Source organism: Rhinopithecus bieti, unplaced genomic scaffold, assembly GCF_001698545.2.
Source record: "Rhinopithecus bieti isolate Rb0 unplaced genomic scaffold, ASM169854v2 scaffold_13689, whole genome shotgun sequence".
In the NCBI taxonomy this organism is placed as follows: domain Eukaryota; kingdom Metazoa; phylum Chordata; class Mammalia; order Primates; family Cercopithecidae; genus Rhinopithecus; species Rhinopithecus bieti.
In genome coordinates, this window is record NW_016808044.1 from 1,865,759 (window position 1) to 1,877,560 (window position 11,802).

Here is an 11,802-nt window from a genome sequence, read left to right on the forward strand (position 1 = left end):
TTTGAGACAGAGTCCTGCTTTGTTGCCCAGGCTGGAGTACAGTGGATCATGGCTCACTGTAGCCTCAAATTCCTGGGTTCAAGCAATCCTCCCACCTCAGCCTCCCAAGTAGCTGGGACTACAGGTGTGTGCCACCATACCCAGTTAATATTTAATTTGTAATGGGGATGGGGTTTCAGTATGTTTCCTGTGGTTTTGAGGCTGGTCTGGAACTCCTGACCTCAAGCAGTCCTTCTGCCTCACCCTCCCAAAGCACTGAGATTACAGATGTGAGACAGCATGCCAGCCCCAATTACCCAGGTTTGATCATTACACATTGGATGCTTTTATCAAAATATCAAACATACTCCATAAATATGTGCAACTATTTTATATCCATTAAAAAAATTTAAGTGGTACAGGTGAGCAACACAGCGCCCAAAGAAATGGGCAGTTCGCATGAGCTGTGAACAGCCCCCTTGTCCCACTCGTTCCTTGTCCCTTCCCTACCCACCTCCAGAAAAGCTTCAGAAAATAAAGATGAACTTGAGGGCGAATCCTTCTCTCCACTCCCCTTCTTATGAGAGTTTGTAATCATATCCAAAGATGAGAACATGATGCATAGTAAAATAAGCCAGATGCAAAAAGACAAACACTGGCTCGGCCTCCATCTCTTCACTGCCCGCCCACCCCACCCCCCACCTCCCATGCACAAGAAGGCTGCTCAAAAAGAGACACAGGCTCTCAGCTGGGAGTCACCCCTCTAGTGCACTGAGCAATCGACCAATCTCAGGTTTTGACGCACATAAAACATCCTAACTGCTCCATTTCGTACAGATCTGTGGATAGGATATGTATTTTCAGTAACAATAAAACTCAGTTGTTTTCCACTTACGAATTCCACTCCTGGGGTAACAATTCCTTCCATGTCTAATTTTATTTGACTGAATGAGATTCTGGATGCTTATATGCTCAGTCACCCAAAACAGGGCATGTAGTTTTCCCTGAACTTAATACACAAGTTGCCGATACCCACCTTGAAAAGAGCCTTCTCCTTTAAAAAAAAAAAAAAACCATCATGCCTGTAATGCCAGCATTTTGGGAGGCCAAGGTCGGGGGATCACTTGGGGTCAGGAGTTCAAGACCAGCCTGGCCAACATGGTGAAACCCCATCTCTACTGAAAACACAAAAATTAGCCAGGTGTGATGGTGGGCGCCTGTAGTCCCAGCTACTTGGGAGACTGAGGCAGGAGAATTGCTTGAGCCCGGGGGGGCAGAGATTACAGTGAGCTGAGATCACGCCATTGCACTCCAGCCAGGGTAGAGCAAGACTCAGTCTCAAAAAAAAAAAAAAAAAAAAAAAATTCCATTCCACATCCAGTATCCCCTGTCATTCATACACTCAGCTGACAAACTTTCATTTTATGTCCACCATGTATAAGACACTGTGCCGGGGACTATTTGAGTGCAAATAGGCCTTGCAAATAGGCCTTACTTTGTTCATTCCAAGACACAGGTTTTCTGCGCATTTCTGCAAGAAGTATATTTTTTTGTTTTTCTGTTTTTTCTGTCAGTAGTACAAACTGAATAGTGTGTCTCACAATTAACAGGCATCTCCCACCAGGTAAAATATGGCATCAGACACAGAGCCTGCTCTCAGGCAGCCTGCAGGTGCTGCAGTGACTGTGCTAGCAGCCAGTTTGCTTCATCTTTGGGAGGAAACCCAAGATTTGCTTTGGAAAGGCTGAGCCTACTTTCTGCAAGAGCTCAAACTGCCCGTCAGACTAAAACACTGTCCCCCAAACAGCAGCACAGCCAAGACACCTTGAAAGAAGTTGGAGGCAGAGTGAGAACAGATTAGTGGAGGTATGTAGGTGCGGGAAACTCTGAAAATATTTCTACTAGGAAATACTCGCTAATGCTAACTGTGAAAGCTGATGTTCTTTTCCTTCCTATTTGACTAACCTTAATGTTGCATAGTACAGCTTTTCTCTTTATGAGGAAATATATAAATGGAAAAAAGAATCCTTCCAGACGGCAAGGAAAGTTTCTAGGGGCAAAGAAATCCTTTTCCATAAGGAGAAAATACTGGGCTGAAGAAATTGCCACCTGAACTCTCAAGCTCAAAACACTGAAGAAAGCAGTACAAGTGGAAGCTCTGAACTCTCCTAGCAGAAGTCTATCACCATGCAAATTTCCCCCACAAAAGCTTACGGGTGTTTACAGATACTGCAGAAGAAGCCAGAGAAAGTGGCCAGAGGCAGGAATTAACCTCACCGCAATTATAAATAAATCAGATCCTCATATCCCTGTAATAAACCAACCCAAAGGGAAGATGGCTGTGAGTGCTGAGCTGTTAACAGCAAGATGATTAGTGTGGCGGCTCGCAAATACTATATTGGGCTATTTAAGAGGCAAGAGTGGCACCCTGTTGTCACAGAGCAGGAAAAGCAGAGAGAGAACAAAAAACAGAGCCCTGCGAGCTGACGGAAGCCAGCAGGCAGGCTGGTCGCCATGTTCAATGCGGTGACTTTGCCCAGTCTAAGTCTTGGCTCCCACATCTGGTGCTTGATCCAGGCTGATCAGCTGCACTCCTGAGCATCAGCACCCAGGCTTTTCTGCTCATGTTTTTTCCTATTGGGGAAAAAATGTGCCCTGAACTGAGGGGGCACAGTGCAGGGCTGGAGACACGAGTGACTAAGCAGATCTGCCAAGGGGTTACAGCGCACTGCATGGGGAGAAGGTCATGGATCAGACATGCCCAGCTCCACAGAGGCTGCCAGGGACCACAGATGCAGTGGCAGGGGGACAAGGGTGCTGCTTACCCAGGGAAATGCACCCCCTTATTCCCGGAGCTCACAGAGAGCCTTCCAGCAACCTGATGTCTTCCCACTGGGGATGTCAGGGCCACTTAATGCAAAGTTTGATCCCTGGAGGAGAGAGTCAAGCATTCTCTTTCTTCTCTGCTGTGTGTCAGCTTGCATTGTTCAATTTCTTTGTTTCCTAACTGAATCCCATCAGTGTGGCTGACTGCCTCACTTACTTGAAGTGAGCTGAGCTAGGAAACACGTTTCTCGACAAGGGTGCATTCTCTGAGGTGCTAAGAAGGGCAGAGCTAAGCTCAGCCCCTGCAGAGAGAGAAAGAAAAAAAATTCCTATATATTGTTTTATGAGAACATTACAGACAAAAAACCAAAAAGGTTTCTCCTGCAACCAGCTCAAAGAAGCCTGCCATACACCATATGCACACTAAGGAGGTCAGCGCCTCCGTGGCAAAGCTCAGAGGCTGTGCATCGACTCTTAAGTGAGGAGGCCAGGTGGCAGAGTGTAAAAGGACTCCAGTTGGGAAAGTCAAATTCCTTCTTTATCAAATAAGAGGACTGGATAAGATCTAGGTCTAGGAGGAACCCAAAAGTTCTGTGAACCCAAGAAGAAAATATTGTCAGGGCTAAAGGAACCCAATCCCAAACAGCTAATCACTCAGATTCCACAAACCCTGATTAGTTATCGACATGAGATCCTCCATCCTCTTCTGTGTACAGGATGCTGGCTGATTTGGCAGGTGCCTGCTGCCATGGGAAGAAGATGTCTGTTCCAAGTGAGTTACCTGAGTGCCCCCTAGACCCCTGCCCTACACCTTAAGGTCAACCTTGCCAGATTCAAATTCTTTCCCAAGGCTTGCCTCTTCAGCCTATGTGGCAAAGGGTCTGAATCCTCCAATTTCTGTCTTTTTAAAAAAATAATACTCATGTATTACATTTACTTAGAGGAAGAGTTTCACCCTCAATCTGTATCTATAGAACTCAAAAAGCACTAGGTATACAGGGAATCCTCACTGACAAATTTGAGTTAATGCAGAAACAGACAAGTAACTCACACTGCTGCATCATAGAGAACACATCAATCTTCCCCATGCCTGGAAATAAGATACACGGTCTCCAGTTCAGCTCTGGTGGCCATCTACATCCAGCTTCCATCTTCATCCACAATTGCAATACCCTGAGAATGACTGTCATGAGGCATGATTCCCTCCGACTTGCGTGTGTCCTCCCACGTGTGTGCAGCTTACTTTGACAGGGCTCTTTGCAGGAACAAGACCCTTCCATGTACTTTATCATGTTTGATTAATGAAAACATGGCCTGGGATGCCTCCGAATGGACTCCCATCACCTATCTTTACACTTTTCCAGATAAGAATTCTGCAAGAAAGCCGATCTCAGGGACACAAGGCAGGAATTATGAGAAACACATTGTTCAGCATCACACTGATCCTTCTGAAAGTGTGGCTTGGCCAGAGCCACTTTTCTGCATCCATGTCAGATAGACATGCAAGAGAGGGAGCTGGCCCTCCAAAGGAATGCCGTATACATTTACTTGGCTCAGAGGAGAGACTCTCAGGGTGTGGTGAATTCAGGTCTTCTGCAGGTCAGACTATAACAGACCATCCCTGAAAGGCCCCAAGGCCCCTGGCATCTCTCCCACCTCCCCCTGATCCCCACCAGCTCCTCCTCCTCCTGGAGCTTAGAGTGCTGGTTCAGAATTCTCTTTTGATGGAGAGTGATGGGAAGAAGAGAGAAAAACCACACTACTATGGGAATGTCCACTTTCTTTGCCTTGCAGAACCTGGTAAGGACCCTCCTCTGAATCCCCTAAGCATTGAAATCTCCCCTCCCTGGGAAGGCACCCGGAGGGCAGCCATTTAAATCCTGGACAGAGTCATGCTGACACCTAGGGGTAGATGTTAAAAAAAAAAAAAAAAAAAAAAAAAAAAAAAGAGCCAGTCCGGAAAAAGCCGGGCTCAACCAGATGCAGGAACAGGTGGCAACTTGTACCTCCTGCAGCTTCCGAGAAGGAGCTTCCTTCCCTGCTCCTCTCGACCTGTCCCCAATTCAGACTCCCTGCATGCCCAGAGAAGATCCCCAAAAATCTGTCCAGCGATCCCCCACAAAGGAGGGCAAAGTATGGCCTTCATAAAAATTGGCTGGTTCTGGACCCTGTCTAGTCTCCCATCTGCCTGAGAAAAGCAGCTATTTGGAGAGGAATGAGGTAGAGAATGTAGAAAGCTGCAACGAGATACACCAGCAGGGCCTCCATCCGGCAGGGACACAGACCAGGAGGTTCCAAACCTTCCAGAGGCAGCTAGAAACGCTTTCTTACCAAACTCGCTGGCGCAGAGATGTTCAATGATGGCTTCGGATTTCAACTCATTGTCACAGGGAGGACATACCGTTGTGCCTGGGAAAGGAAGTAGGGAGAAATGGAACTGTAAGTTACAGAGCAGGAAGGGAGCAGCCCCTGGGGAAGAGATCCGCCCTGGGTCCAGGCTGAAAGTGACTAAAGGTCTTCTGGAACTTATGAAGGGGACCTGAGAATTGAAAAGAAGAAGCCTTGAGCCCAGGGTCTACAACCAGAGCAGGCACAGGTTTCTTGAAACATTTTGGCCCAGAGCTGCTAAATGTGACACAGTTATTTAAGCCAGCATGACCTGAGGCTGGGTGGGGGCAGGTCACGTGAATGATGACTTGTGGGACGCTGTGAGTGCCGGGAAAAGCTGGCTTACGAACTCACAGAGATCTCTTCCCGGTGTTTGTTTCCCATCGTCTCCCTTCTCCTTTCAATACCACCCTCTGATTCCTGCCCCCTTCCCATTTCCACACTCCCAGCTAGCCTGCTGATCCCTCTGACCAGATCTCCGGGAGCCAAGAGAGAAAGAAACTCAGCCAGACTCACAAACTCCAGCCCTCAGCCCCTGAACACCTCCTCTCCAAAAGGGCCACCGCAGCAGGAGGCCAGGGCAGGCAGGCGGGGTGGGGCACTAGCAGGCACTGCCAAATGGGAGGACAGGGCTGGATAGGAAGGGGCCCTTCGGAGGCTCTTTCCTGGGCAACTGTGAAGTGTTTTGAAGAGGAGGTGTGTGGGGGCAGACGTGCATAACGCTGGGAGGCAGCTCCACTGCCTGGGAGGAGATATCTGAGGCCAGGGCAGAGGCCTTCTCCAAGCCAATATACTTCTGAAGTCGGAAGAGGTAAAGGACCCCTGCTTCCCAGGACAGAGGGAGAGCGGGACAGCGCTTTCCTCCAAGAGCTGAAGTGGTTTATCATCATTGTCATCATCCTCACCTATCAAGCAGCCTGGAGCTTACTGACTGTCTAGGAAATATCATGAGCACATTCTAGGGGCACCCCACCCCCAGGCACAGCACAGGAGGCCAAGCCAGGCTGGAGCTGAAGAGCACAGGAAAGTCACACCTGACACTGCGCTCAGGGAGAGCAGGTGGGGCTTGGTGTGCTTGGAGCCCACTGTTCTTCATCCTCCTCCACCGTGGCTTCCGTGGCAGCATCTCCCTTCCCATCAGCTCCCGCTATGGCTCAGACATCGAAATAGGCAAAGGCTCCACAAGTGGAAGAGAAGAGTGGACCTGCAGAGCACCCCCAGCTCAAGGCTGCCCTCAGGACACAGGTGGCCCATAGACCACTCCCCACTTCCAAGCAGGGTCCCTGCAGGGCCCAGCAGAGACCCCATCCTTAGTTTTTATTGCCACATTCTTCTCCCACCTTTACTCTGCACCCAGGAGCAAACACCTTCCAGATTCTCAGTGCAGTTAAGAACCACGCTCCAAGCAGATGATGGCATGACTGTCCTTAGCCCAGATGCTGGAAATTTGCTTTGCACCCAGAACTTGAGATTGGGTTCTAGAGGTGGTAATTCTCACAAAGGAGACAAGAATTTTGCATTATGGTTTTTGCTTCCACTTGGGGAAGAGGAAGTGTGACAACATGGAAAAGACCAGGTTACTTGCACAAGGAGAGTGAACTGTGCTTTTGGGTTTTCCTTGTTTAGGTTATTTTGAAAAAAGAAAAGTGGGATTTACACAAACACACATTGCAAGGTTCTGTGAATACTATCTTGACCAAATAGCGAAGTCACAGTGATCCGAATATAAAGGGCACATTTCTGCCCACTCCACACACTCACTGCATCTCCTCTGGACACTTGAAGTTTGCCTGACCCAACTGGCCAAGGATGGCTCTGCACTTCTCAGGGACATTTTCCTCAGTCCAGTCAAATATGTTTTGACTTCAGTGCCTCTCAGAATGGCAGGAGCTCATTGGGGTGGGCTCTGTGTGTTTTTATCACAGCTTTCCCCTATCTCATCTTTTCTAACGGCTGACTCTGGAGCAGACTGATCCAGAGAGAGAAAGAGAAATGTGTGATGTGGTATTAATCTGCACCTCATTGGTACGTCTTAGGGCCGTACAGGCTGCATCTGCAGGAGAAATCCACCCAGTCATCTTTCTGAAAGATGGAACTAAACAGCTGTTTTCAGGTGTGTTTCAAATAATGTTTAGAGCAAATGAACAAAAAAAAAAAACCAAAATATTTTGTGTTTATTAATATTTAAGGGGGTGTGGAGGAGACAGCCCAACAACTGAATCAGGATTAAGTGATTTTTGTAATATATCAATCCACACACACAAGTGCACTCTCTCTCTCTCTCTCTCTCTCTCTCTCTCTCTCTCTCTCTCTCTCCTCTCTTTCCCTCTCTCACATACAACCCCCACAATCTTCCCTGGCCAGTTCCTGGGGGGACCAAAAAGGAGCCCTAAGGAAGGCTTTCTGGGGAACTGAGGGCTCTGTGGCCTCTGCCAGGCTGATTAAATGCACCACATGCCCAAACAACAACAAAATCAAACCCAGTGCGCTGGCTCATACAACTTCAACCAGCAACACCAGGCAGAGAGGGAGACAACAATGCATTAGCCTGGGAGTTCACAGTTCTCATGGAAGTGCCAAATTTAGAAATAACTTCCCTAGAAAAAGAACAAATGCCTCTTCCATAACAGAAGCTGCTATGGCTTGGGTATCGGCCTTTGTGGGGGGAAAAATGTCAAGTCATTTCTCATTATCAGGTTTCTCCTTAGTAACACATGACCACGGAGAGCTGGCCAATACCCCAAAACTGAATATGCTCAAGTGTGTGAAAAGAAACCAGTATGCAAAGATACAACACTGCTTTGAAAATGCATTTTAATTTTAAAGAATAAAAGCATAAAGAATAAATGAATAAAAGAGTAGTGCATGCGTACGTATTCTCATTGGAAAGTACCAGTTATTACCCCACAGCCACAAGCCATAAGGTTATGAGGATCAGTAGTCAGGTTTGTCTTGACCTGCCCTCTACACACCTACACACACACACGCCCCACCCTCCCCTCCACAGGGACCTGGGAGGAAATCACGTGGGGCTCCCTTACACCAGGGATTGCAGTCCTGGGGAGGATGGTGTGCCCTCTCAGGGCAGAGCCCCCCACCAAAACCACTGAGGGGAAAACCAGTCTCAAGCTCCACTTCCGACCGGCCCTCTCTCCGCTTTTCTCTTTGTTCCTCAAAGACCTGTCTTGAGAGGGTGACTACCTGAGCGCTGCTGGGAGGAGAGTGAGGACGGTTCCCAGCCAGGCTGAGAAGGGCGCCGACTGGTGGAACTGCAGCCAAGGGGCAAAAGGTGTCCGGAAGACAGCGATTATGGGGTTTCCCCATCCCATCACAGCCTTTTGGGGGCTGGGGTGAGGATTCTTTCCTCTCTTCTGCAGGCAACCCGTCCAATCCCCCCATGTTCCCTGTGGACTGCAGCACCTTTTCCGCAGCCGATCCCCCTAAGGTGTCTACTCACGTCTGCAGCCAGTCCCAGAAAGAGACCATCGGTGGCCATTGGGAATGGACTCCAGCTCAGGGCTGGGCACAGCCTCTCGGGGCAGGGCTGGGCTAATCCCCACTGGCTGAGGAAGGGGAGAAGGAAATTCCCGCAGGCTTCAGGGGATGGGTGCACGCCAACAGAACACAAGGCCCTTTGTTTGCTCCAGGTAACTGCTCAGTTTTCGCTCGCAAAGTGCAGATGTATCCGCTACCCTCACTCCACTCCCACCAGTTGACCCTGAGAGCAGCGGTGCCCAGACCTGGCCACTGCGGACAATCAGTGCCGTTTCCACCCAGCCATCCAACGTCAGTCACTGTGGACCCATCTCCTCCCTCCTTAGAATAAGCAAAAGCATCCAAAATTTGGGGTGTCCCTTTCCCCAACCTGCCCAAATCCTCACTCTGAGGAGCCAGGTGACTGTACGCCCCTCTTTTAGCATCAATAACAGAGGTTAAAGACACTTCAGGTGAGCTAAGTGTAGGCAACCGTTCTCCCCCACCCTAAAGGCCCTCCTCAAAAAGCCCTCAGGAAGCCTGTGTGTTGCTAAGCGCAGCTGGGGTACAGCTCCCCCATCCCTGACCCTCTCCACACCTCAGAGCCTAAACTTCGCTTCCAACGAATTCTGGGTTGAATTTACTGCTATCGAAGTCAGGTCTGTGATGTGTGTATTTTATATTTATATTTATTTCATTTTGACTTCCCAGAATTGTTTTCTTCCCCCTCAAGAATAAGTGGGTTCTGAGAGGAACCTTGGGCCGGTCCCTCAGGCTGTTAGGCAAGTCTCCAATTTGCAGAGCTCCTCTCCCCGGGAGGAGATGAACAATGAGCTAATTACATTTTTATCTTTCTAATGAGCTGAGGATTTGTGTAAATGAGAGAAGCAGGGGGTACGCGAGAGGGAGGGAGAAAAGACTTTCCACCCCTAGCCCTGCGAGGGCAGAGTTGGTACCTGGAAGGGGTGGAGAAACAGAAGTCTCCATGGTTCCTAAACTTTCTCAGCCAGTTCTGCAGCAATCCCGAAGCTACTTGACTGAATGACCAGTGAAGGAAAGGGCTTGGTTTTATTTTTTAAATCTTTGTCTAACCTATGAAAATAAACAAAAGCTGCGCCAAACATTCTCTCGGCCTTCCTGAACTTTCTGCACTTTGGGTTTTGGTTTTTTCCTCCCGTCTAGGAGGTTAAAAACTTCGATAGGGTCTCGGAGTTCTCCCAGAGGAGAGGGAAGCTTCCCTGTTATTTAAAGCGCAAGGCTTTGTTTCAGGTATGGAAAAGGCGAAGCTGGATCTCAGGAAGAGTGGCTCCGGAGACCACAGCTAGTCCCTGCGAGGCCGAGGCGCAGATCCGCCGCTCCCGGGCCAGCCCCGCCGTGCACCTGGGTCGCGAGGGGCGCTGAGCGATACCTCGGACAGACCAGACGCGCTTAGGAATCACGTGCACAGCATGCGAGCAACCTCGGGCCGTCAGTCCCCAGCGCCTGGACCCAGCGGCGGGCAGGCGTAGGATGGCGCGGGTTCTCCTGCAGCCCCGGCCGGGGGAGTGGGGGGGAGGCGGGGGCGGCTCGCGTACGTGGGAGAGGGCAGCCTTACCTTGGGGCTTGGAGGCTTCGGTGGCATTGGGCGGCGTCATGGCGATGCAGACGTCCCCCTCCGGGAACTTGTCACACTTGAGCATCTCGGGCCAGTAGAAGCCGAAGAACTGCATGACCGGCTCGCACGAGTCGCGCACGGCCTCGCAGAGCCAGCGGCACGGGTAGATGGGCCGATCCAGGCAGACGGGCGCGAACAGCGAGCAGAGGAAGACCTGAGTGCCGGCGTGGCAGTTCTTGTTGAGCAGGGGTACCCAGCTGCTGGCCTGCTGCTTCACCTCCGCCATGGTCTCGTGCTCCAGCAGGTTGGGCAGCACCATCTTCTTGTAGCCTACGTTGTGGCACAGCCGCAGATCCGCGGGGATGTCCACGCACTGCGGCGGCTTGGTGTAGAAGCGCCCGCTCTGGTACGGGCCGATGTCCGACTGGAAGCTCACGTAGTCGTACTCGCTGGCCAAGCCCACGGCCAGGAGCGCGGCGCCCAGCGCCAGCAGCACTCCCAGGGCTGGCCCCCGGCAGCCCCCCGCGCTGCGCCCACTGCCCATGCCGGCTCTGCTCCCTGTCCCCCGCGACGTCGGGGCTGCCTCCGCCGCCTCCCCGCGCGCGTCCCGCCGCAAACTTCCAGGGACCTCCTGGGACAAAAGGCGCAGTCCCCAGCGCTGTCCAGCTGTGCGGCCGCAAGCTGCTGCCCGGTCCCCCCGGCCGGTGGCGGCCCTCGGCCTGCGGTCGGAGGCGGCGCGGGCGGGGAGGCGGCCCTGCGGCTGGGTGCGCCCAGGCTCCAGGAGGCACAGCAAGCAGGAAGGCGCGGGGCGGAGGGCGTGCGGCACCGACTAGCGAGGCTGCAGGGCTGGAGTGCGCGGGGCTCCTACGGCCGAGCCCTCGGAGCCGCCCCGCGCAGCCAATCAGCTCCCGGCGGGGCGAGCCGCACTGGTTACCACGTCCGTCACCGGCGCGGGAGCCAATCGCCTCCCTCGCGAGCGGGTTCGGTTTACTAGAACCAGGCACAGCTCAACATCCCTTAAAAAACAAAACCAAAAATACATAAATAAAAGGGGGAGGAAGAAAGAGACAAGGGGAAAAAAGAGGGGAATGGATCGCAGCGTGGGGTGGAGAGAGACCAGGGCAGACCCTGTAATTAACTCGCACTGGCTTGCAGAGAAGCAAGGAGCCTGGATCATACTTGCAAACCCATGACATTATGAAGGCTTTTTTTTTTTTTTTTTTTTGAGACGGAGTTTCGCTGTTGTTGCCCAAGTTGGAGTGCAGTGGCACGATCTCGGCTCATTGCAACCTCCCAGGTTCAAGCGATTCTCCTGCCTCAGCCTCCCGAGCAGCTGGGATTACAGCCGCGCGCCACCATGCCGGCTCATTTTTTGTATTTTTAGTAGAGACGGGGTTTCACCATGTTAGCCAGGCTGGTCTCGAAACTCCTGACCTCAGGTGATCCGCCTGCCCTCGGCCTCCCAGACTTTTTTTTTTTTTTTTTCTTTTTTACGCTGTTTCCTAATTTCAACCAACAGCCCTTTAGACTAGAGGCTCCTC

General features: G+C 51.2%; 1 protein-coding gene across 1 annotated transcript in view; it reads right to left on the reverse strand.

Moving 5' to 3' along the window:
- Window positions 1-11,163, reverse strand: part of SFRP1 (secreted frizzled related protein 1) — a 47,142-nt gene extending 35,979 nt beyond the window's left edge. The window contains exons 1-2 of the mRNA XM_017885331.1: window positions 10,262-11,163; window positions 5,137-5,214 (exon numbers count right to left, since the gene is read on the reverse strand). Coding sequence (XP_017740820.1) covers window positions 5,137-5,214; window positions 10,262-10,805 — 622 coding nt within the window. The 5' untranslated portion in view covers window positions 10,806-11,163. The remainder of the gene's footprint in view (window positions 1-5,136; window positions 5,215-10,261) is intronic.
- Between the last annotated feature and the right edge of the window lie 639 nt (window positions 11,164-11,802).